Genomic DNA, 25,133 nt, shown 5'->3' with positions numbered 1-25,133 from the left:
GGATAAATCCCTAATCCTAATCCTAACTGTGGGGTTATGTTTTGTGTTTTTGTTTTTCTCAGCATTAGTGGCAAAAGGATAAAAAATAAAATGTAGTGAAGTGAGAGAAGAAAAGGAAGGCGGAAAAATCTTAGTAAATATATTCTGGGAAATAGAATGTATAGCATCATGATTAAAAGTATATGAGGGTTCTGGAATGACTCTGCTTGGGTTAAAATCACTCTGACATCTACCAGCTAAACTCTGTAAAGAGAGTAAAAGGAATAATGTTATGCCTACCCACTATGGCTACTGTGAGGATTAAATGAGATATTAGATAGAAAACCCTCATCATAATACCTGAAATAAAGTAATTGCTCAATAAAGTAGGCCATTATTATTATTATTATATTATTGTTAGTTTTATGTCTGTCATGTTTTAGTCCTTTAAACTCTGACTTTGTTTAATTACCTATTATTGGAAGGAAAATATGAAACAAGGATCAATTGACATTAATTGTGCAGAAACATCTCAAACATCGTATGGCATTATACACACTTAAGAGATTCAAGGGTATAAAGTAGATCTTGCTTAGAAAGTATTTTTGTCCAGTAAACAAGGCCCAGATGTCAGTTTTGAACTCAGTCTCTCAATTTCCTTTATTTACCTTCTGGTTTAATAAGCTCTTCATACATTGCATAAATACTGGGTACAAAATTCCAAGTAAATATCAAGAAATAAAAGTCTCTTATTTTCTCATTTAAAAAAGAAAAGCTAAAATTGACATTTTTACAACAAAAAAATTTAAGCCTGTCTGTAAAATGATCCTTTTTTACAAAACATGAGTATATGACCACTGGCCACTCATATTTTACCTTGTAAAATCGTGCCAAACCTTGTAATATAATTCATGACATTTTTCTGTGACATTTATCATTTTTGCTGTTAGGATATTTAGTGACCAGCAAGGGAAGTAGCTTCACTGAAGCCTGAAATACCACTGTAATCACCCAAAATGATGATTTGTGGTTATATAAGATTGTTCAGTCAGTTTCCCATTCCTGAGTATTGGCTTTTGCAAATATTTTTGTAAATTCCAAAATATTTAATGTGTATTGATATATGCTACCATGACTATAAAATGTAGAGAGTCACAAGTCTCCAGGAGAGCTGAGGCTGGTGGCAGACAGACAAAGAACAAGGAGATACCTGTCTTAAGCAAGGGAGCTGAGAGGCAAGGAGCCAATTTCTCATTTTCTAAGTGGGAAAGTGGTAACTAGCCTGTCACTCCTTTGAGTCATACGTGGCTCTTCTTAATCACATCTTGATCTATCCCAAAAGGAACAGATTAGAATAAATTAATGTAACAAATGAATAAGGAAAGGGCAAACAATTGAACATTTAAAAAATGAGTAAGTACATCAACATTTCACTGAAAATATAAAGCCAATGAAGTATGTCCCATTGTATTTGCACTAAAGAAGTGCTCATTAAAATAACTATAAATTTCTATATTTTTACTGTCAGATTTGCAATGATTAAAAAGTGTTAGCGAGGTATGAAATATCATGTTGTTAATAGCAGTGGAAGCAGTAGACTTTGATTAGGGAACAGAAGGAAGCATTGGGATAACAGAGTGATAGTGAGAGAGCAGTAATGCTGAGCGGAGCCCCTCCTTGGTTCCCTCCCTGAGTAGTTAGTAATTTGGGACTAGGTGTAGTCATGGGGGAAGAGCAGTTCTCTACATACAAATACATCAAATGGAAAGGGTGGTAGAATTTGAAAGCCTGAAGTCAGTGAGACTTGTAAGATACTCACCGTATAATAATTGATTAATTAACTCAACCAATGTCTATGGAAGGCTTCCTGTGTGCCAGGCATGGTGCTAACTGTTAATGATAACACAACAGACCTCAAAGAGCTAGAGAGCTTCACCTGTTTTGCAACTTTCCTTGTGAAGATGATATTTGTATAGTGATCCATTTTCCAGACTTGGTGTATACAGCATTCTATGGTTGATAAACTAATGATTTAACATTTATTGTGTCCCTACTATGTTTTCAAAAAAAAGGAAAATTAAATCTCAGAAAGACCAATGGGCCAGGGCTCAAAGCTAGAAAGAATAGAGCCAGGTTAGAACCCAGGTTTGTCTTCAGAGATCCTAAGATTTGTACTTCACCATGTTGACTCACTCATGAAAAAAATTATGTGAAGTCGCTATAAGAACTTTAAAACATAAAAAGTAATAAATTCTATATTTTATGCCTGTTAGTTTAAATGTGATTAAGAAAGTGTAGATGACAGAAACTAGCTGAACAACTGTTAAATACACAATAGCAGTTGTGCGTTAGATCTTTCTGGATAGTTCCAAACTTCAGTGCTATCAGGTCCATCTTTGTCTCAACCCTAAAGTCACAGATAGTTTGGAAAATTTTGAGACAAGTGAGACATTAAATTTCTCAAGCAACTGCCTGAATGTAAGGAAAACAGTAATAATGAATCATGTTATTTCAACTTATTGTTGAAAAATTCAGAGAAAGAGGTACAGCTGGCCATACAAATTGGAAAATGATAGGATAATAGTATTTGGACAATGATCAGTGAAATAAGCACCTGATGACAGAGGTGACAGATTGTCCTTCCCTCACTGGGAAGTCTCAGTCCCATTCTTTCAGAGATCCTGAGTGAAATCTCCACATCAACGCACATCATGCAATGGACTCCATCAAGCCAGTCTTTTCATTCATACTTTGCTCAAGGTCATGTAAGCCAGTCAAAGCAAAAACTGGGCTCAGAGCAGAATCGTCTGATTCTATTCAGGACTCTTTTAGCAATATCGTATACTTTTTTTCTGTAAAAAAAATTATTTAGGTAAATCAAAATATCCCTTGATACATTGAAAATGCACTTAGATGTATATGATCTCCATAATAAAGAAGACTGTGAATGATTTCTAATGGTCCAAAAGCATTTGAATCTTGAAAAACGGTCACATGAATTCATGAATTCATAATAGAAAAATACAGAGGATTTTTAATTTTGAAGATTCACACCACACATTCTCCCTCTAAAGCAGTGATTTTTAGTATTCTGGGGACATAAACTCTTTCAGAATTGAATGAAAGCTATGGAGAGAAGTGCATTTATAGACAAAATTGAGCCTTATACTATCAGAAGTTTCATGGACAACCCCCCAAAACCCATCCATGAAACTAAAAATGAAAAGAACACAATCTCAATTAATGTATTATCACTGGCAAAAGGGACTCTCTAATAAAATAATTGGAATAATTTCATTAACCTTTATTGATGATATAACAACATAAGGAAATAGAAATAGAAAACTTTAAGATTAATATAAGACATGTGGGCACGGAAGAAACAGGAGGCTTGTCATGAAATGAGAAATACATGTTTGGAGATTAAAAAAATAATCCCAGTAGAACAAATTAATACTGGTTTCTGAAAGGAGATTATTATAAAAGGAATATTGATGAATACTTTAATCAGTTTCTTGAGTGTTGAGATTTCATTCCCTCTCATCAGATGGTACCACCTATATGATTTTGAACTGCTATAATGCTTAGAGTTTCCAAGGAGATGTGATATGTGGGATTTCCTAATATAAATACACTCTATTCCTGATTGTAGCTTGACTCCTACCATTAAGTTGGGCTGAATTCCATAGAAAACTTTAAATTTGTTTTACTTCCCCAAAATAAAACTATGGCCAGATAGTTACCAGACCACTAGATTCTCCTTTCTTCCTTTCCTGTAGAACCTTCTCTGGCCCTGCTTGACCTTCTCAATCTTACTAATTTCTTTTTTTAAGATAGTTTTATTAAATTTGGGAGGGGTAAGTAGGCTTGTTTGTTTGTTTGTTTATTATTTGTTTATTTTTAGTGGAGATACTGGGGATTGAACCCAGGACCTCGTGCATGCTAAGCATACACTCTACCACTTGAGCTGTATCCTATCCCCTTCAATCTTATTAATTTCATGGGAAGATGTAAAATAAAGGAGGTTTGATGCTTATAAGCAGTGTCTTTGAGCCTTGAAGCAAAGAGGTATTTTCTGATCAATATAGATGTCCAATGATGAAGTAGATACATTGGGAAGTAATGAGTTCTTTGTTATTGCTCTGGATTCAATGGGGATAAGTATACAGGAGGACTCAAGAGGTGAGTGGTTAGTATGAGCTGCTTTCATATCTGAGCGTCTTTGATTCTAGGTTAAGGCCAAGGAGTGTCCAGAGGTCAGAATCAGTGAAGATTTAAAGGAGACAAAGAGAGAAAATCCAAGTAGACCTGGCTGGTTGAATAAAAGGGATAGGTGATGATGGTGGTGATGGTAGTCACGGTGGTGGTGATGGCAGTGGCAATGGTGGCAGGGGTGATGGTAGAAGATAACAAAAGTAACATTTTCATTATATGTCATAGTTTATAAAGCCCCTTCATATTCATCATCTTATTTGTTGATATGAGAGAAAAGGGTCAAGCCAGAAAATGGTCCCCAAATAAGGGCACACTTAAACTTAGTTTCTCAGGTATAGAAAAGTGAAGGAACTGAAGTCATTGGTGTATGCTGGCAAGTGGACTGAGAGGAAGGAAAATGTAGCTGCACGTCCGATGTGTTTGAATCAAAGTAGCGTTCTATGTTTGCTGTCATTTGCACAGGTGTGGGAACTGCAGTTTTCCATGCCTGTGGATTTGGGTCAGGAGCTCCTCAAGAGTGCTCTCTAACTTTCACAGATCCTTCTATTAACTGTATTGTTAGCTTCTGTATCTGCTGCATTTGGTTTCACTTAATGTCTGTTCTCATCTGCTTCCTGACTTTCAGACATGCTTCACTTTTAAATGTTTTATATGTTTTCCAGTGCATTTGTGGTTTTAGTCATATGTGTGTGTGTGTAAATAGAGATAGAAATATGAAAATAGAAATAGATATAGATATAGAATTAAGTATAGATATAAATGACATAGATAGATTGATGATAGGTAGGTGGATATAGATGTCAGACAGATACACAAATGCAGATATTGATTCAGATATGGATGTAGATACAGATACAGACATAGGCATAGATTCTGCCATTTCATCAGATAGAATTTGGGAGACGAGGGGAGAAATGAATGTGTTCAGCTCATCATCATATTCCAGTCCAACAATTTCTTCCATCTCTCTTTTATTGTTTCTTTTGTTGGATGTCTCATTCATTTTGTAACTGCAGCTTAAATACAATGTTTGCATTATGATGTAAGTTTATTTCAGGACAGTTTTCATTGTTTTGTTGCCTTAATCATCAAATTAAAATGTGATTTTTTTTGAGTTTACAACTTTCTTCAGTATTAAAAAGTATTATTAAATGAAAGAAATACTAGAAATATCAGTGTTCAGTCTTGCCAGTCTTGTTTGTTTTAAACAATCCTCTGGTCATTTTTGCCACGATTATGAAGGGATAATTAGTTTAGTTTTCAGTTCAGCATAGCAGCTCCTCACACCCTTTCTTTTTAGTACACATTTAATAAATGTGCCCGTAAGGCATTTTTAAAAAGACATATTTTAGAAAGGACTCCTTTCATCTTTAGGTTCACATAATATACAAGCACAAAGATAGAAAAGTTAAACAATTCGAACAAAAGTCACTTCTGTTTGTTTTCTATATATTTCAGGTGAAATAATCTATCCTTTTTCATCCAATTGAATATGAAACATGTACAGACATAGTGATATCTAATTTACTGGTAATGTATTAGCATGAATAACACTTATAATGACGTCAGGTTGCTTTAGGAACAATTCTACGAGTATAAGAGAATCAGTGGGATTATAGACTTCTCCCTAGTCTGTGGATGGGGAAAACCTAATTCATGTTAAACCATGTAACTTCACAAATAGACAGCATTAGGAGAAATGGTTATATAATTTTTATCCAAACTGGGACATTTTTGAGAATCAAAGGGGGTGCTAGCAATGGTACCAGTTAAATAGACATAAACTAGAACTCTCCTGGGGTAAAAAATGAGATACTTGGTTACCATATAGCCATACTTTCTGGTTTATTGCATCCAATTTAACCTGTATTGGGGCTTAGCATCACAAGACTACTTGGTGATCAGTGGAAATTAGCTTTTTTTTCAGGGAGATTGGAATATGTGCATACAAGGAACAATTAAAGCAAAATAATACTGTATTCTCTTTTGAATCATAAGGAAAGTTGAAATAATCCAGTAATAACCAAAACTAAATTATCAAATTATTCACTTAATTCTAGTGGTACTCCTATATTATTGAATTAAAAAATTCTAACTATTAAATGTAGCATAAAGAATATATGTCATAAATATGCAGGGTTTAAAGAAAAAAATAAATAGGACATTTCCAGTTTCTTTGCAGTCCCCTCTCTCCCCCTCCCTAGTCACTCACCCCTACCTCCCAGACGACGCTACTGTCTTGAAACTTTGTTTTAATCTTTCCTGTGCTTTCTTTATTGTACTACTTGAGTTTGTGTCCCTAGGGAATATCTTGTTTGGTTTAGTTTCTTTATGCTGTATTTTAATGAAGAGAAAATTTTAATTTAAAGTAATTTAAATCATCAAAATTTTCTCTCATGTCTTTTAAAGAAATTCCAAGGTAGTAAATGCATCTTACATTTTCCTCTAAAACTTCTACTAAAGTTTGCATTTCACATTTAAGTCTTTAATTAGAGTTTACTGTGTGAATGATATAAAATAGGAATTTGTTTTCTTTATTTCCTTTCTTTATATGAGAAAAATTATCCTACCTTAATACATCGACCAATTCATACTTTATTGTCTGATGTGCAATGCCATCTTAATCATGTGTCAGGTTTCCTACATACACGGATGTGATTCTCAGTTTTTTTCTGTTCCATTCCCTGTGAACTATGAGTTAATCTACTCTGTCTTAATAGCTCAGATTTTGAACATCACCTAGGCTATTCCTGGCTTTTTGTTCTTCTATGTGAATTTTATAGTTAGCTTGTCAGTTTCCATGAAAATCCTTTGAGTTATTCTTGGAATTACATGGAGTCCACAGATAAATTTAGATATAATTAAAATTCAAATTGAAACTCAGATCTGAATTGATTATTCAAAAGTTCTGTTTCTTCCTGAGTCTAAGTAATTATAATTTTTTTAGTAATTTGTCAGTTTTACCTACATTTTCATGTTTATTAACCTAAAATTGATCATCACATTTTCTTATTAGTTCTTAATCTTTGCAGCATCTGTGGTTATTTTATCTGTTTTTATTCCTAAAATTGTTTTCTTTTTCGCCCTTGATTATGCTTGCCAGATGTCTGTCAATTTCATTAGTCTTTTTTAGTGACTTTGTTGATTCTCTCTATTGTATCTTTGTTTCTAATTCATTAATTTCTGCTCTTATTTTTATTATTTCCTTCATCTTGCTTTTAATTCATTGTACTATTCTTTAGCTTATTAGTTGATTGCTCAGTTCATAATTTTATTTTTTTGTTCAAAACTGAGCTTTTAGCTATTAATTTCCCACCAAGTACTACTTTAACTATATGCCATACATTTTGACAGGTAGTATTTTTGTTATAATTTAACTCCTTTTTAATTCCTTTAATAATTTCCTTTTCCATGAGTTATTTAAATATCTGTGTGTTTCATTTTATAAATTCCAGGGTTTTGTTAGCTATCTATTTGTTATTGAGTTCTAACTTCATTTTCAGATACTGATTCTTTGGAATTAATTTAGACTTGCTTTATGAACCAGAGCATTATTAATTTTCATAAATGTTCCATGTGTGGTTGAAAAGAATGTGCATTACCTAATTGTTGGGCACACATAGTAGCTTTTCTTTCCTTTTTTTCTTTTTTTTGAATTGAAGTATAGTTGACCTACAATATTATATTAGTTCCATGTGTACAACAAGGTGATTAGGCATTTATATGTACTATGAACTGTTCACCATAAGTCTAGTAGCCATCTGTCACCATACAAAGTTATTACAATATTATTGACAGTATTCCTTATTTTGTACATTATATTCTTGTGACTTATTTATTTTATAACTGGAGATTTGGACCTTTTAATCCCCTTCACCTATTTCACCCAAACCCAACTCCCTATCTCCCCCATCCACCCCAGCCCCACCTCTGGCAACCACCAGTTTGTTATCTCTATCTATGAGTCTGTTTCTGTTTTGTTTTGTTTGTTCATTTTTTGGTTTGTTTTCAGGTTCCATGTATCAGTGAAATCATGCAGTATTTGTCTTTCTCTGTCTAACTTGTTTCCCTTAGCATAATAGCCTCTAGTCCATCCAGGTATAGTGCTTTATATTCACATCTTCTATATCCTTATTTTTTTTCCTTCACTGCTTAATCTGTCAATTACTATTACGTTAAAATCTCCACTATGATGACAAATTTGGCCATGTATACTTGTGGTTTCACCAATTTTTGTTTATTTATTTAGAGGTAGATAGTTTAGAAGTGTGACGTGTATCTGGTGCTATAAATCTTTTATCACTACCTAGTGACCCAGTTTATTTCTGATATATATAAGATATATTTTTCTTTATTACTAATGCAGCTGAAACAATTTTATTAGGTTAGCATTGGCCTGGTATGTCTTTTTGCCAATTCTTTCAACTTTTCTACATCTTTGTGTTTTAGGTATATCTCTTATAAAAAGTGAATATTTAAATTTTTATACTGTTTTAAACATCTTTTTCCCCTAGAAAATTTAGAACATTTACACACAGATTATGATTACTGATAAAGATTTATTTCTGTCCTCTTCTACCTATTTATCATATTTTTTCACTATTGTGTGTTCTTATTTCCACTTCATGCCTTCTTTCAAATTGTGTTGGATTGTGTTTTATTTCTCTTGCTTTAATTTTGTTTAGCTTTGTTTTACTCATTTTCCTTGGTTAGTTTGGAAATTATTATATTATTCTTATATTTTTAAAAATTACATACATATTAACTAAATGAAGTCTAAAACTAATGGTTATCTTTACTCTTCTTTCAAACATTAAAAGACTGTAGAAGGCTTTAACCCCAACTATTTTTCAAGATTGAGTTCTATTTTGTTCTTGTTTTAACATTGGCAAAGTAGACATTATTTTTATTGATTTCTTTAGGAGAACTATTTTAATATTTGCCTTAAATCTTAGCATGGTCTTTGCTAACCATTTCTCCTTGCATCTCAGACACTCCCTTCTAAGGTCTATGTCTTTCTTCTGAAAGAAACCTTTCAAATGTTTCTTTGGTGATGATCAACTGGATGTAGCTCTGTCAGCTACAGTTTACTTGAAGATGTCTTTATTTTTCTCTACTCATTGAAAGGTAACTTTGATAGAATTATAATTATAGGCTAACATTTTCTTTCTATACTTCAAAGATGTTATTCCCTTCTCGTCTGGTTTAATAGTCATTCCTTTACAGGTAATCTGTCTCCTGTAATCCCTTCTTCTAGCTGCTTTTAATATCTTTTTGTTATTGTTGATAATTTGCAATTTCACTAAAATGTTTCTAGCCTGTTTCTCTGATTTGAGGTTTATTAAGTCCCTGAATCATGTATTGGCATATTACATCCACTCTGAAAATTATTCAACTATTTTCTCTTCAAAGATTGTATCTTTTGCATTTTCTCTAATCTTTACTTCTACAAATTGAAAAGATGAATGGTAGATCTTCTCAGTTTATCCTCTGTTTTTGACAACCCCTCTTTCATATTTTTCATTTCTTTGTCTCTTCCTATGCTGTATCTTGGATAATTTTCTGAGGTATATCTTCCATTTTGCTTTTTCCCTTTTCAGTTATGTCTAATCCCATAATTCTTAACCAGAGATAATTTTGCCTACCAGGGGACATTTGGCAATGTCTGGAGGAATTTTTGATTGTCACAACCTGGGGATTACTATTTGCATCCAGTTGATGGATAACAAAGATGCTGATAAACATCTCATAATACATAGTGTACCCTTCACAAAAAAGAATTACCTGGCCAAAACAGTCAATAGTGCTGAAGTTGAAAAAACTTGATCTAATCTGTATTTTAATCTATCTATTGAGTTTTAAATTTCAAGTACTACATTTTTATTTATAAAAGTTCTATTTAATCCTTGTTTTAAAACTGCCTGGTCAACTTTAATAATCTAACTTCTTCTACTTTTAATACATTAATCTTTAAATGCATGGATATTCTGTGATTCAATAATTGCAGTCTTTGCGGGTCTGATTCTGCACTGTGTTGTTTCTGCTGACTCTTACTCATGGTGGATTTTTAAAATGTATTTTTAATGTGAGCTTAACTCCTTGAAACTTTATCTGTGTAAATTCTTTAAGACCTGTGTTAGGAGTATTATTCAGTGAATCAGCAGTATTAGCATCACCTGTGAGCTTGCTAGAGATACAAATTTTCAGGCCCTGCAGCAGATCTGAATCAGAATCTCTGAGAATGGGGCCAAAGGATCTATTTTATCCATATTCCCAAGTGACTCTTATGCATACTCAAGTTTGAAGATTTGAGAAGCCCTGATTTAAAGTATTCCTCCAGAGAGGATTTCCATTTCTTTTCTCAGGCACCTAGGAACATCACCAACCCAAGATCATTTTTAAAACATTTTTTGGGGGCAAGGAACATGGAAATAGTGCACATTCTAGTTGAAACTGATATGAGAATGTTCAATTTTGATTAGGAATTCTCATTTAAGACTTTTTTTTCTTTTTCTTTTTTCTGTTCTACCCAGAGCCAAGCCTAGTTGTGCATGCCTACTTCTGTGGGGCAGATAGTTCTGTTTTTCATGTGCTGAAGGTGGCTCTCACCTGGAATAGTAGCATTATATTAGAATGTATGGCCCGATCTCCCATTCTACTGGAACCTAGTGGTCTTGCCATAGTCAATAGAAACACTTGGAGCAAATATTCCTACACTATCTCACATCTCTCCCCCTACCTTCAACCGAGAATTGCACTTCCTTGTAATTTCTACTCTCCAATGATCTATCTCCTGTTAGAAACAAAAGCAAAAATAATGTGAAAAAATTTTGGCTATTTTATCCAGCATTTTTAGGTATCTAAACCAAAAGAAGTTTGTCTTCACACTTAATCCATCATATTGTCAGAAACAGGAGTCTTCATTTGGTTTTTAAAACACTTACCCAAAATATTAGCATGATCTGAGTAAGTGTTAAAATGACTACCCATCCAGACTGTGTACTAAATAGTAATGCCTGCCTCTAGCCTGACACTGAATCATTTCAGTTGCCCACAGCTACTGTAGAAATGGGCAGGGGTTACTTAATGATCTCAGTCAGGCAGAGAATTCAATACAAGCTAAGTAATAAATACTGACTCACAAGCACATGCCCTCTAGCAAGCGAGGTTGCACTGCACAGTAAGACCCACAATAAATGCTTATTCCCATTGGTTTTAAATAAATAGGTATCTTGCACCAGCAAGAGCTTTATATTTTATTGTAAGGCAATAAAGTATTATATAACTACCCAGGGGCCAACATAAACTATTCAGTCTTTAGAAACAGTTAGTTGCTGTCCTGTGTTGTTATGCGTTTTCAAGATCAGTCAGGGTTTCTTCTTATTAAGTTTAGATATAGTCCTTCAGGGAAAGGAATGAATTGCAATTATAACCTTCAATTAGCCATCAACAATATTTTCTAGGTCCCCAGGCAAAATAAAGCACAGCTGTTTGAATTAGTATTCTAGTTCTCTACTTTACTTTCATAAAGGAAACATTCAATATACATGACGATCTTATGAAATGCAGAAAAAAGTGACAAAGGAAGTCAAGGAAAAGTAGCCTGATGCTTGAAGTTTTCTAGCTGTAGAGTGTTAGAGAAATCCATGCTGCATAATGTATGGCATTTTGTCATTTTAACTAGATGGCTCTGTAGCATTGCAGAGAATACCTTATATAAGGTTGAACCATATGAAATTGGTAATGTTCTACTCTTTTTTGACCTTCAAACTTAGAGATTTCATGTGGTTCAATGTAATACTTTGTCTTCTCAGTTAAAATTGATTCTTGCCTGTCAGGGAACTATGAAGCTATGACATAGTGAAACTGAAGACGCTCTGTGGCATTATGGAACAAAAAGGTGATCGGGCAGACAGTATTAATAAGAAATAATTTAAATATGCCTGGTTTTTTATCAGGACCATCTGCAAAGTTCTCTGTGATATACCCATGGTATCAAATTTTGTTTAGAAGTTCACTTTTAACTATGCCTGTGATACTCTGTAATTCTCTTCATCCATGCAGCATTCTTCTGATTCATTTTTCTCCATTTGTGCTGTGTTTCTCTGTGACGTGAATCCATCCCTATCCATTCTGTCATGCCTCCATTTTTTGCTACTTCGTCAGGTTGCACTGAGCCTTAAGAGGTAAGCTCCATCGAAAGAGCTCCACCAACTGACTTTCCTTTATGTCCAGAAAGAATCCTTTGTCTAAGATATAACATAACCCTCCTCCTAAAATCAATACTTTCTAAACTACACTTTGACAGGAACTTATAAGGAGAATAATTCCCCTTATAGCCACACCCTCACTAGAATGCCTTGAATGCTTTTTCACACACAGTGTGATATCAGTGCTTGTTGCTAAGTATCTTCTCCTGGGATGTACAGTTGAATCCTCGGCTTTGCACCACAACTCCCTCCATTGTCTGTACAGTAATATACACACCACAATACCCCAGAAATTGCTAGTACCCAGTGCCATCTTGACTGTAGGATTCCCAAGCCTGCTTTCATCTACCGGGTTCATGAGCCTTAAAATAAAAGAGCAATATTTGAGTTACTCTATATCATTGTCTCTTAATTTGGACAGTGATATTTCCAAAAGTTACTAGGTTTGGCAATTTACATGGATCAAATTTATCAAATAATAACCCACCCTCCCTTTAATGTTGTGCTGTATAGTTAATTAATGGGAATTATTTTCATATTGATCTCAATTCCATTTCCTAACTTATGTTAGGATTTCTTAGGGCCAATAGGATAATATTTGGGTTTTATCATAGGAAGTTTTTGAGAGCAGAGAATCGAAATTGCTTTTCATTCAAAACGCCTTGAGCTTCCTAAACAAATAAAAACGTATTTTCTAAAGAAGGCTAGCCAATCTACATAGGAAACCCCACATAGCACAATTTGGACTTTTCACTCATCTTCTATTAGTCCTCTCAGTGCCATCTAATAGTTAAGGGCAATAAAAAAAAAAAAAAAAAAAAAAGACCTATCTGCCCCATAGATTTGAGTTAGAAGTTTTACCCTTGTTCATTGTGAAGGAGCCAGGGTTCATAACATGATGCTACTCCATGTTGTTTCTGTCTTCCTGTAATTAAACAATGAATCTCATTGCTTTATATTAAAAATGTGTCAAATGTGGCAGACTAAGAAAAAATCCACAGCACTAGCCTTGCCCTCCAGACTGGCATTCATTTTTAGACATAGATGTTCCAGCCTTTTCTAGACACAAATTAACATATCTGAGATGTTTAGTAAAATATTTAATACAAGAAAAAAGTGCAAATATTTAGTTTGTATGTTATGGCACCATAATAATGGTAGTTTTGATGCAGAAACTCATTTGATCCTTTGCAATCTGAAATCTTTCTATCCCTGTGACCTGCTACCAAGTTTTGGCGCCAGTACAGTTGATGATGGTTTCTCATCATCAGTGTCCATCTTGTATTAATGATAAATTCTCACCATTGTGTTTATCTTGTCTTCTGCCTTTTCACATAGATTAACTTTATATGTCATGGCAAGACATTATATGCTTTGTAAAATTAAGTCCCTACATAAATAAATGTATTTTGGGAGTTCTTGATGGTTTCATTTAAGTTGTAGACAATGAGAAATGTTTAATGGGCAAACTTACTTGAATAATCCAGTGTGTCTGAGATACTGTGGCACTCAACAGTAGGAAGTAACCAACTCTGCCTGAAGAGGGATGGGATTAAGGAAGGCTTCTTAGAGGAGGTAACTAAACTGAATCTTAAAAGTGGGAATTTGCCGGATAGACAAGGATCTTAAAGGCTCTGCAAGTCATGGAAACAACACATGTAAAGGTAGGAGATGCCATATTTGAGAGACTAACCAGTTTGACATAATTGGACTATAGAGCACTTGAGACAGGAATAGAAAGAGAGATGAACAAAATAACAAAGGTCAGGTATTATTATTCACTGATGACTGAGCCTATAATATATTTTAAATGGGAAAATTATGTGATTATATATTTGCACTGTAGAAAATAATATTACATGACACTAATGTCCCAATGACTTTCTACATGCATTCTAGGAACCATCTTTTACCAAGGTTTATATGAGTATAAATTAAGACCATGTAGATACCAAAGAGGAACTAGCACAGATCTGAGATTGAATCCTGTCCACTTCTTCCCAGCTATATGATAGTGGAAAATTATACCTCATTTTTAAAAATATTAAAAAGAAGATATTGTTTCACAGGGTTGTTATGATAACTAAGAATTACAATTCATAAAAACTAACTGGCAAAAAAGTACCTAATTGACACATAATTGATATTCTCTATAGATTAGCCCTTATTCTAACATTATGGATCAATGCGTTGTTAAGAATGCTATTGCTTGCAATGATGAAAACCATTTTAATTTGAAAACATGTGGTTACTAAGCAACCTGTACTCTATATTTTTTTTAACTGGCATAAGTGAATTTTTGAAGTATGTATTTTTTGTGACCTGTTGACCTTCTATGGAAAACTTTATATTCCTTCCATTAATTATTTTTTTGGCTTATGAAAAGTTCAGTAGATGTTTCTGGGTATCAACTACAAGTTGCTTCTTGTATTTTTTTTCAAATACATCTTGACATGACAAAATGGAGCCATGTTTTTATTTTCCTGAAGAAATGCTCTGTTTTTCACTTATCAATTAAGCAATTTCCTCTTTGTCAAGCATTTGCAGTTAAAACCATGCCTATTAAAGCAGAATTTGGCCTATTGTTTATGAGAAATTGAGGGAAAAGACTAATTCAACATACATACATACATATTTATTTATTTATCCATTTCAGGTCCTATTTTATTCTGTTTTCTCTCACAACTCAACCTAATTTAATAAGCTCTTCCTTCTCTTACTAGCCAAAATGAGGGAGGAGTTGCACTTCTTGGAGCTTGTGGATGGTCCTAGATGACAGATTATTGTTTGAACAAGATCCCTCCTGACACCTTTGGTTGACATAATACTAGTTTTAGAAATTGAATATGTGTTTGCATCACGTTAATTTTAGGTTTAAAAAAAGCTTCATATTTAAAGCCTTCTTATTAAAATTTATTTCACTCTCACACAGAAATCCCAGCTGCCTCTTAAATTTGCAATAGAGTCATGAAATTACTTGAGATTCTTCAAAAGGCGGAAACTAAACACAGAAACCTACTTAAAATGTCTAATTTTTCAACACCCAAATTTGCCATCGTGGATTCATTTTCCAGATTTCCCACTACTATTTTAACCATGCTAACACTACACTGGGAAATATGGCCAAACTAAATCAAAATACGGAGACTCAGATAAACAACGAGCACATGGTCATTCCCTTTAAGGTCAATTTACTGTTCATTAATCCCACATTACTCTTTCCTTAACAACCCTACTCAGGAAGCGCCTGTGGTCGCCAGAGCAGCGCTTTTCCTGGAATGTGCCCGTTTTGTTCACCGCTGCAACCGTGGCAACTGGCCAGAGTGGATGAAAGGACATCATGTGAATATCACCAAGAAAGGCCTCTCCAGGGGACGATCTCCCATTGTGGGCAACAAGCGGAACCAGAAGCTGCAGTGGAATGCTGCCAAGCTCTTCTACCAATGGGGAGACGTGAGCTTTTGATTTTCTTCTATAGAAATTAGGCTGGGTGAAGTGAAGAAATTTTGTGTTTATGTTTGTCCGTTTGTTTGCGAGACAATTTATGGAATATCTGTTATGTACCAGGAACGGAACAAAACGTTTTCGGGGCAAATAAACTTAATTTGTTTAATATTCCCAATAAATCTACAAAGTTAGACATTATTATCTCTTCTGCCTTCTTTCCTGGTCCTCTGTCTCTTTCCTCCCTACAGATTCAGACATTTTCAGGATCGCATCATTCCTTCCCATATAATTTCCACTAGGATTACATTTATTCCTGTATTCTCAACTTTTACCTGTATGCCAGTGGCACACACTTCTCTATCCAAAGCACTTCCCAGAACTCTGACCAGCATTGCCAACTGTACTTTGGAGGCATTCACTTAATGTCCTGAAATGAATCGAAGCAAAATAAAATCTTTCTCTCCGTTTAAACACATCCCCATCTGCAACCCATCTTGAACTTCCTATTCTTATTGATGGTACCACCATTATCTAAGATGACAGCCTTTGAACACGTTCTAAACCTCCTTCCCTTATTGATTCCCCCTCTTCCATGTCACTGATGCCCTTTAGGTCAGATCTTTGTTACTTCTCATCTGTGTGACTAAAGTGTTTCCCTATTTGGTCTCCTCCCCTCAGTCTTCCCTCATCTGACCCATCCTACACACTGCCAGTAAAATGATCTCCCAATGTCATAGCCCATCAAAAACCAGAACACTCATACTTATCTCCCAGCCTCCAGACTTGCTCCCTCCAATTCATTCTCCAAACTGCTGTCACAGTAATTAGCCTAAAATGCAAATCAGACTGTGTTTCTTAATTCAGTTATAATGCTTCAGTGGCCCTCCTTTTCCCTTGGGATAAAACCCAAATTGCTTAGCCTGGCATTGCCGCTCTCTCCACAACCTTTGCTCAAATCACGCCAAGATTATGGATGATGAGGTCAAATGAGCTAATATATCTAAAGAACATTTATCTCAAATCTTTTGCATTTAAGAGATACTCAGTAATAATAAGTTACTACATTAATTTTTGAAAGCAGGATATATGGTTTGCGTATTTCTAGCAGCTAGTACAGTTTCCCTCAGAAGAGTGATGAGGGTTCTCCGCACTCAAAAGCTACCTTCCATCCTTCTTCAGAATGCAAAGTGAAGTCCAACTTCAAGAACTGTTGGATGTGGTCCCAATCTACCTTTCCAAGCCCTCAGCCACGTTATTTCCTCTCACAAAATGTTGCTTCAACTGAGTGGCTTATTTGTCAGTGTCTGGACACATCAGTGCATTTCCCTGAAGACAGATCTTTTGGAATTCTCCATCTGGAATATCCTCTCTTCCCCTTCCCTGTTAGAGCAAACACTGATTCTTCAATCTGCAGCCATGAGACTTTATATGATTCTCTGAAATGAATCTAATCTCTCCTTCTTCTAGACCAAGAAAGTGCTTTCAGTTTCTTTTACCACTTAATGTGTTATTTTGATACGTCATTACCTCTCCAGTCAGATTGTCAGCTCGTTTAGGGAAACAGCAAAAGACAGAGACAGACGTCCAGTGTTTGAACCCCAGTTCAAGGTTGCTGATCAATCTCGAGCGAGTCTTCCAAAGTTTCTAACTTTCATAATTGCCAAACAGTGATCCTTCTTTATGAGGGTTTATAATCTACTAGGGCACATTAAACAAAGATACTGATGTACTATAACAATTTATTCAACTTTATGTTTTATTTAATACCTAACAAATTACCTAATAAATATTTGATGAATGAAGGAGGAATAAACATATCCCCAAGGCATTCTTCTAGTCTTGGAAGAGATACAGAGCTCTAAATTATTATTTGGATATTTAGTATTATCCCAAACAAGTTCATTTTTTGAGCAGCCTTTTAAGCTTTACAAACTGTGGGTTTAACTTAAATTGCTTAGTATCAGCATTCTGGAAGGATCAATGTAAAATTTTTTCCCCTTTGAATCTCACTGTTAAGTTTACTGGCTCCACTCCAGACTCAGAATTTCATGTCTTCTTCTTTACAGAGGATTTTCAAAATAGTAGCATCAGGAGAAGGCTTTTTGTTAAGGTGGTGGTTTTTGTTTTTGTTTTGTTTTGTTTGCTTAAAACTTCTCAGGTAAGCAGCTAACATTTTAGGATGCTGCAATATCTTTTTACAGTGCTTTCTTTCTCATTGATGTGGTTTTTTTTTTTTTACCAGTTCCTCCTCTAAAAATAAATAAATAAACCTAATTACCTCCCCCCCCTTAAAAAAAGAAAAAAAAAAAAAGAGAACTCATTGATGTGGTTTTTGTTACTCCTCCCTTAATTCTATAGTTTTAGAAGACCTCTTTGTTTTCAGATAGCCAAGACATTCAAACAACTTGTGTTTTTATTTAAAGAGTTCTGAACATATCTTTGTGAGTTTCTAGTAGTGTGTCTAATTTCTGACATGCCCAGAATTTGGTGACTTTTCCAAATATTTGGAAAGGATGATACAGGAAGAAAGAAAAAAAATTAGCTGGAACTCTGTCCTTATTAATGCAGAGTACCAAAACTGTCGAACTCCAAGTTCAGTGCTCATTTTAACTTTTTGACTCTCCTTCCTAAGAATGTGTCTCTTCTTTTGTTGCATAGAGTATGTAATTGGAACGTAAAAGGCATTAGATAGAGGTAATATATTTTGTCTCTTCTTTTGGAAAATTCCTGTTGGTGAATCAGACAACAATCCATGCATGATGATTCAGAAAAATAGATAGCAAGTACTAGTTTTGTGAATTTCTTGTAAAAGCCTATGTTGCCCATGTGCTGAGTTATCTGAAAGTCATATTTCTAATGTGATGTCGGGTATGCTCTCAGAAGAACAGCTAGTATTTTTTTCTAATTCATAGTGTATCATGAGGGGGGAACAAAGAAAGCCATTTATCGTGTACTTAATGACAGATACAAATAAAACTGCAGTACCAGAACCCATGCTAGACTCTAAACTCATTAGCATGACAGTACCTTTCTCATAAAATAGCCTAATCAGGAACACCGAGGAGCTGACTTTTTTTTTTACTGCAACAAAATCCCTCGTTAAAAATAACTGCATACTCCTTTATTTGAGACCTATAAAATAAATGACCTTTGAGTGAATGAAAATATTTTCAGGAAAAAATTTGTATGAGAATAAAAAAATATCATTCCAGCTCCCGCAAGTCTTCAGACTAACTGACCTTGGAGACAGCATCAGCGCCTTCCCTCTCGGGGTTTCCACGTTGGGGAACGTGGTGGTGACAACACTGTGGCATACAAAGGGGGATTATCCTGGAAATGATTCCCATTAATTGGTGGCTTATGACCTCTGTAATGTGAGAGCCTATTTTACAGTCTGACATGCCTTGTGCTGTTTCATTCTTTCTCTTCCCACGGTAGGCAATTGGCGTCCGATTGAATGAGCTGTGCCATGGGGAGAGTGAGAGCCCAGCCAACCTGCTGGGTCTCATTTATGATGAGGAGACCAAGAGGAGACTGAGAAAGGAGGATGAGGAGGAAGACTTTTTAGATGACAGTAAGGAGACTCCCTTTACTACAAGAACCCCTGCTTGTAAGAACCTCTGCTTTAGGAGCACGTAATATTTCTCTTTCCTCTTTCATATTCTTACCACCTTCCCATGTCTCCCCACTGCACCTTCTCCCCTATTCCCTGTGCATGGATGTGAAGCATGTGCATAAAGCCACACAAGGAGAGAGCAAGGACCAGAAAGAGAAGACTGTAGACGGGAGCAAAGAGTTGCAGGCAATATGGAACATCCATTGTGTTGTAGTCTCTGACTCTTAATATTATGCAAAGATTAGTTTTAGGTCTCTCTGAGAAAACATAGTTATGGAAAATTACTGTCCCGGAAGAGGTTTGGTCAGGTTTTTGTGTTTTATTGTTGCTCTTAGAGATTAAAAAGGATTAGAGCAAATAAAATTGAATGAAAAGCTTCCCAAATCACTAAAATATTGAAATATTTAATCAGAGAATATTACAGTATTTAACATGGAATTGAAATATTAAGATTCAGTTGTTAAAACTGTGAATGTCTGATGTACTATACTTATTTATTAGAATTATAATTGAGCCCCATCATAGAAGAATAGAGACAAGGAGATTCCTGGGCATCCTTCTCAACACCATTCTGTGCATATGTGTGTTCTATACCATACAAACTTGTGTGTATGTGTACCACTGCCTTTTGTGGAGCATCAAATTCCAACATGGTTATAGAATTAGTATCATTATCTAAGGAAGACAGTGAAACCTCTTCCTTTTACCCTTCTTTAATGGTTTGAAACTAAGACCCTGATTATGTCTTAAGGATTGTTCTTAGTTAAGTGATGCCAAACCTACTTCATCCTTATAAGCATGAAATGTAAAAGGATGTCTACAGTGTAATATTGAACAGAATTAAATAATAATCAAAGAAAATGTATTGGTTTTTTTCCACTTTCATACCAATACTTTTTTTTTGCATTTTTTCATATTTTGGTTTTTCTCAGCCCTTATCATGTCAGAGAAAATCTTTTTGACTTAGCTATTGACAAAACACCAAATTCTGACATTAGCCTTTTTAATCTAATGATGGAAGTTGGCCCCAAAGATTCCCTCAAGTTCACAGGAGTCTCAGCTATCCTAGAATGACTCATAGAATTGGGTCTGATTTATAGGAAGAGTTGAGGATTATCCAGCAATCCCAGAACCTAGTGAGTGCCTGTCAGAAGAATTCCGAAGCTGCCCTGGATCTCCTGGGGTCCTTTAGAACAGAGAGGAGACAAAGCAACATTAGATGGATGTATCTTCATAGACCAGAATGGTCTCGCATCTCCATGAGACCACATAAGGATCATTGGCCAATATGGTATGCCTGTTATGTTAGCTTTTTGGTGAGATTATGTATAACTCAATCCTTGTAACAGAATATTTCAGATGATAGTAATGAGAGATCCTGGACTAAGACCAAGGACTGACAAGAAGTATCTAAATGATAACCTCAGGATTAAAAGGACAGCATTAGAAGTTTATACTGAATATCTAGTATTCAATTATTTTTTAAAAACATTTGCACACCTAGGCAATTTCTAGAGTCATGTAGCCTTCACTGAGTATAAGATTGGAATGTCTGCTTTAGTTCTCCTTTCAAGTCAATACATAGCTCACTTTGCGTTTAAAAAATAATCATGGTGTAAGCAAATTATCAGTCTGGAAATTCTTGAGGAATTAGTGTTTTCCATTCTTAATAAGTGGCAGTATCCTCAGCCACATATTACCTCTGTAGAAAACATAATGATTTTCATTGGGGAGCAATAGGCAGATATCTTCAGAAGGACTATCATTTCCACCCACTATCAATATAAACCATGAATTATATATAATATTCAGTTAAGGAAGCCAAATACAGAGGAAACATTTTAGAAATGTTTTTAGGAATGTTAATATGCAGTGATACAGTGATTGCTTGGTAACTTGATTCATTGGAAATAGATAACTATTTTCTTTCTTTTATGAGAGGCGTGACTTTGGTTTTGTTTTCTGAACACTGATAAGTAATCAATATATTTCTCCATGATTTGGGATGTCATGTATCTGAGAACTAATTGTGAGGATTTTAAAAAGTCTCTATAGTGTCACTTTGGCCATCATCTCCCTTTAGAGCAAAACCCATTAGTTGGTCTATGGTAGATGCAACTCATTCAAAGACTGGTCTTCTTCAAAGCAAAGGAGCATATCTGCATATTCTAGTACAGCTATTCCTTAATATGACAGGCTAACTTGTATAGGCTGTATTATACAGGTGACCAAGGAAGTACCAAATCTAGTAGTTCCAAATCTAGTTGACAGCCCTGTACCTTGTCTAAATCTGATTGATCAACAATGTGAAAATCTGGCAAGACTGGTTTCTATTTCTGTTTTCATTAAAAGGCTTTCCAGTTTAGTGGAGCTGCATTTTGTTACTCTCTGATGCCTTGAGGAGAACAATTTAGTTCTTAATGACTGATATTTTAATACTGAGGCATTCCTTATAGAATTGCAAAGGAGGGAAACAGAGGGGTGTGGTAATGCATAGATTATGCTAAAGGGACCAGGTAAATTAAACATGCATAGGTAACATCCTCATATGCAATTTCATTTTGGACATGTGGAGGTAACATTCTCATATGCAATTTGATTTTACACATGTGTAGCTATGTCCATCAAACCGTGCCTCTCTCTATGTTTTATTGGTTTATTTACTTATAAAAGAACTCTTTCATTCTTTAGGCACTGTGAACCCCTCCAAATGTGGCTGCCCCTTTGCATTGAAGATGGCAGCATGCCAGCTTCTCCTGGAGATTACCACCTTCCTGCGAGAGACCTTTTCTTGCCTGCCCAGACCACGCACTGAGCCTCTGGTGGTAAGCAAAACATATTGATGATCAGCCTAATTGGAGAGTCTAGCCACGTGGCCAGGTTTTGAGGATTCACAATTTCCTCAAATCTCCAATGGCCAAATGTATCATAGAGTTTAAAAATTCAACCAAGGGATTTTCATACATAAAAAGAAAAATCTTTTTTCTCTATTAAAAAAAAACCTATAATTGACCTTGAAATCTCTAAAGATAGCACCACTGGGTAAAATGTTGGATCAATCATTGTCAGTTAGTTATCCTAAGAATGTCTAAGAACCTCTAGGTGTTTTTGCTTCACAAACTATAAGGAGTTTTATGGCCAGCATTCTCCAGAAATCACTGACAGATTTTTTTCTTCATAATAACTACTCAAAAATCCACGTAGAAATGTGCTTCCAATGAGTTTTCTCATTTCAATTATAGGTGAAAAGACTTACGTGTTTAGCATGCAAATATCTCCAAACGTGTGTTAGTCCTGCAGCATTTCCTATGGATGCGGGTGGGCAGAAAAGAATCACATGTTCTCATGCGCATACATACACAGAAACACACACACACACACACACACAGGCGCACACACACACATACACACAACCCTGTATCATCAGGGCCTGATTTGTGTAACTTAGGATACAAATTCTAACAAGAGCCAGGGGTCTTCGCAGAGCGTGTGGGACAGGGGCACACCTTAGAGCCCATTCTCCTTGGCCCCTAGTTCTCCAGGGGGCACAGAGTTTCCAGTGGTTCTTCATCACAGCCAGAGCTGAGGAACCAGAGAAATTCTTTTTTTTTTTCCAACTTGACACAAGACTTACACTGCTCTTCCAGAAAAATTGTCATACCAACAATCTACATGCCTTCATTTAGGTGAATTTTACAATCCACCAGCTCTCTTGCTTTTTTAACCAAACTCTATGTGAAGAAGGCTGAACCCCCGTCCTGGGGGAACAGAAGAATCAGTGCTCTGGTATTCCTGAGAAGTGCCTCTCTAACTCCAGTTTTCCCATGTCTGGACAGCCTGTTTCCTCACACTCTAAAACATAAAATGGAAATACTTATAGGTAAAATATGTTTTCAAGAGAAACATATCCACATTTGGACTGTGAAACTATACCATTTAAATATTGGAAAGGGGAGTTCTTCCTTCTACCTTTATTTAATTTCATGTTATCCTGGGCCTTTATTTTTCTGAATTGTCACCTTCAGTATTATATTGAGACTACTGTATAAAACCAAATCAAAACCACCACTTACCAGATGGGTTTAGTTTAAAGTCAAGCATGAGAAAATGTCTGATCTGTAGGCCTCTGTCAGTGTTAACCTGTAACATTCTAATTATACTAAAGCCTTGATAAAAGCACAGAAACATACCTACTTTTAAGTGTTCAGATTTTCAATGGTCACCATTTTGGCCCATTATGATTTTTAAAAAATAGGAACCTTAAAATTTGACAGTTATTTTTGTTCTTCCTTTCAACACTATGAAACTATAGTTTAATGTCCCTTATTATTGTAACAAATTTTATTTTTAAAAAAAATCAATCAAATCTTTTAAAAATTACTGTATAACCACCTAGCAGACTAGTAGGAAATGCCAAGAAATTAAGCAAAAACAGAACCTGCAATCATTTATTCAATAAGAGGAACTTTTTCACTGTTACACTGCCTTTCACTAGGTCTCAGAAATCTTTTATTCATTACACTAGGATTTTCATTGTCAAGTGTAGATATATATTTTGTGTTGAGATGTGACCTTTATAAAGTAAATGGGGAAGACTTTTTTCTCATGTTTAATATACCTAACCGTATTTGATGGTGAAGAAAACTCAAGTCACATTTTAAACTATTGTAGAAAAAATAGTATCATAAAACTGTTTTACCAACACAGAAGCTATAAACACTTGAAGTTGTTTTTTAAGAAATTGTACTCAATAGTGACTGTAACAGACTCAGCATAAATACCACCAAGATGAAATATTTTAAAATTTTAACAAGACATTGCTACAAGGGTATTTATAGACCTTTGGAATGTTTTATTTATTCAGGAACATTTTTAATAGCAGTAAAAAAAAAGTTACTCTAATGTATAGAATAATAAAAGTAGAAGGTAGTAAAATAATCACTTCAAATTAAAAATATTCTGGGATCTGAGGCTTGAAGATGGGAGAAAATTGGGAACAGAAACTTTCCACCAACTAAAAGTCTTTCTGGTAGAAATGTCATAAGGCCATTTCCAAATAAAAGATATTTCCCTATGAAATATTTGTTTGAAAAAGTCCTAGTTATATTCCAAGTGTAGAAGAGAATGCAAAAATATCTGAAGTACGATAATTAAAATAAAAGTTAATTTGATAGGGTCAAGAAATCCCAGGAGGCCACTCATTGGTGGGGAACAGAGGTAAAAGGAAAAATGATATCAAAAGATTTTAAAATGTTGCTAAAAATGTATTTTTACTGACTTAACAAATTTTTCCCACATAGATCCCTAGATGCAACTTAGTATACTCCCCCCCTAAAAAATAACTTCTGATAGCATTTTTATTCACTCTTTTTGTAAACCATACAAATAATATTTAAAAATGGAAAAAGCATTTTTTACAAGATTCATCATCTGAAAAGCATAATAATCAAATTTTTCTCTAAATATTAACTTCCAAACCTGAGAACAACAAAGAAATTTTTTTACAGAATTTTGTTTATAAAACTGCCGGTCTATTCAAATGTTTCCCAGTTGAATTAGTAAAACCAATAACCGATGACCAAGCAACATGGAATTAAAAGAAGTTATTTCTCATCCGATGATGATATGAGTCCATAATAATAAAGACAGTAAGGCAGTCTCCAGGC

At 34.8% G+C, this 25,133-nt stretch overlaps 1 protein-coding gene across 10 annotated transcripts in view; it reads left to right on the top strand.

Moving 5' to 3' along the window:
• UNC80 (unc-80 homolog, NALCN channel complex subunit) overlaps window positions 1–25,133 on the top strand; it is a 190,476-nt gene that overhangs the window by 64,881 nt on the left and 100,462 nt on the right. For all 10 annotated transcript variants that reach the window (XM_032479957.1, XM_032479961.1, XM_032479955.1 and 7 more), the window contains exons 23-25: window positions 15,645–15,857; window positions 19,290–19,425; window positions 22,159–22,292. In XM_032479957.1, the coding sequence (XP_032335848.1) occupies window positions 15,645–15,857; window positions 19,290–19,425; window positions 22,159–22,292 (483 nt within the window). The remainder of the gene's footprint in view (window positions 1–15,644; window positions 15,858–19,289; window positions 19,426–22,158; window positions 22,293–25,133) is intronic.

This window comes from Camelus ferus, chromosome 5 (genome assembly GCF_009834535.1).
Source record: "Camelus ferus isolate YT-003-E chromosome 5, BCGSAC_Cfer_1.0, whole genome shotgun sequence".
NCBI lineage: Eukaryota > Metazoa > Chordata > Mammalia > Artiodactyla > Camelidae > Camelus > Camelus ferus.
This window is presented reverse-complemented; position numbering and strand designations above follow the sequence as displayed.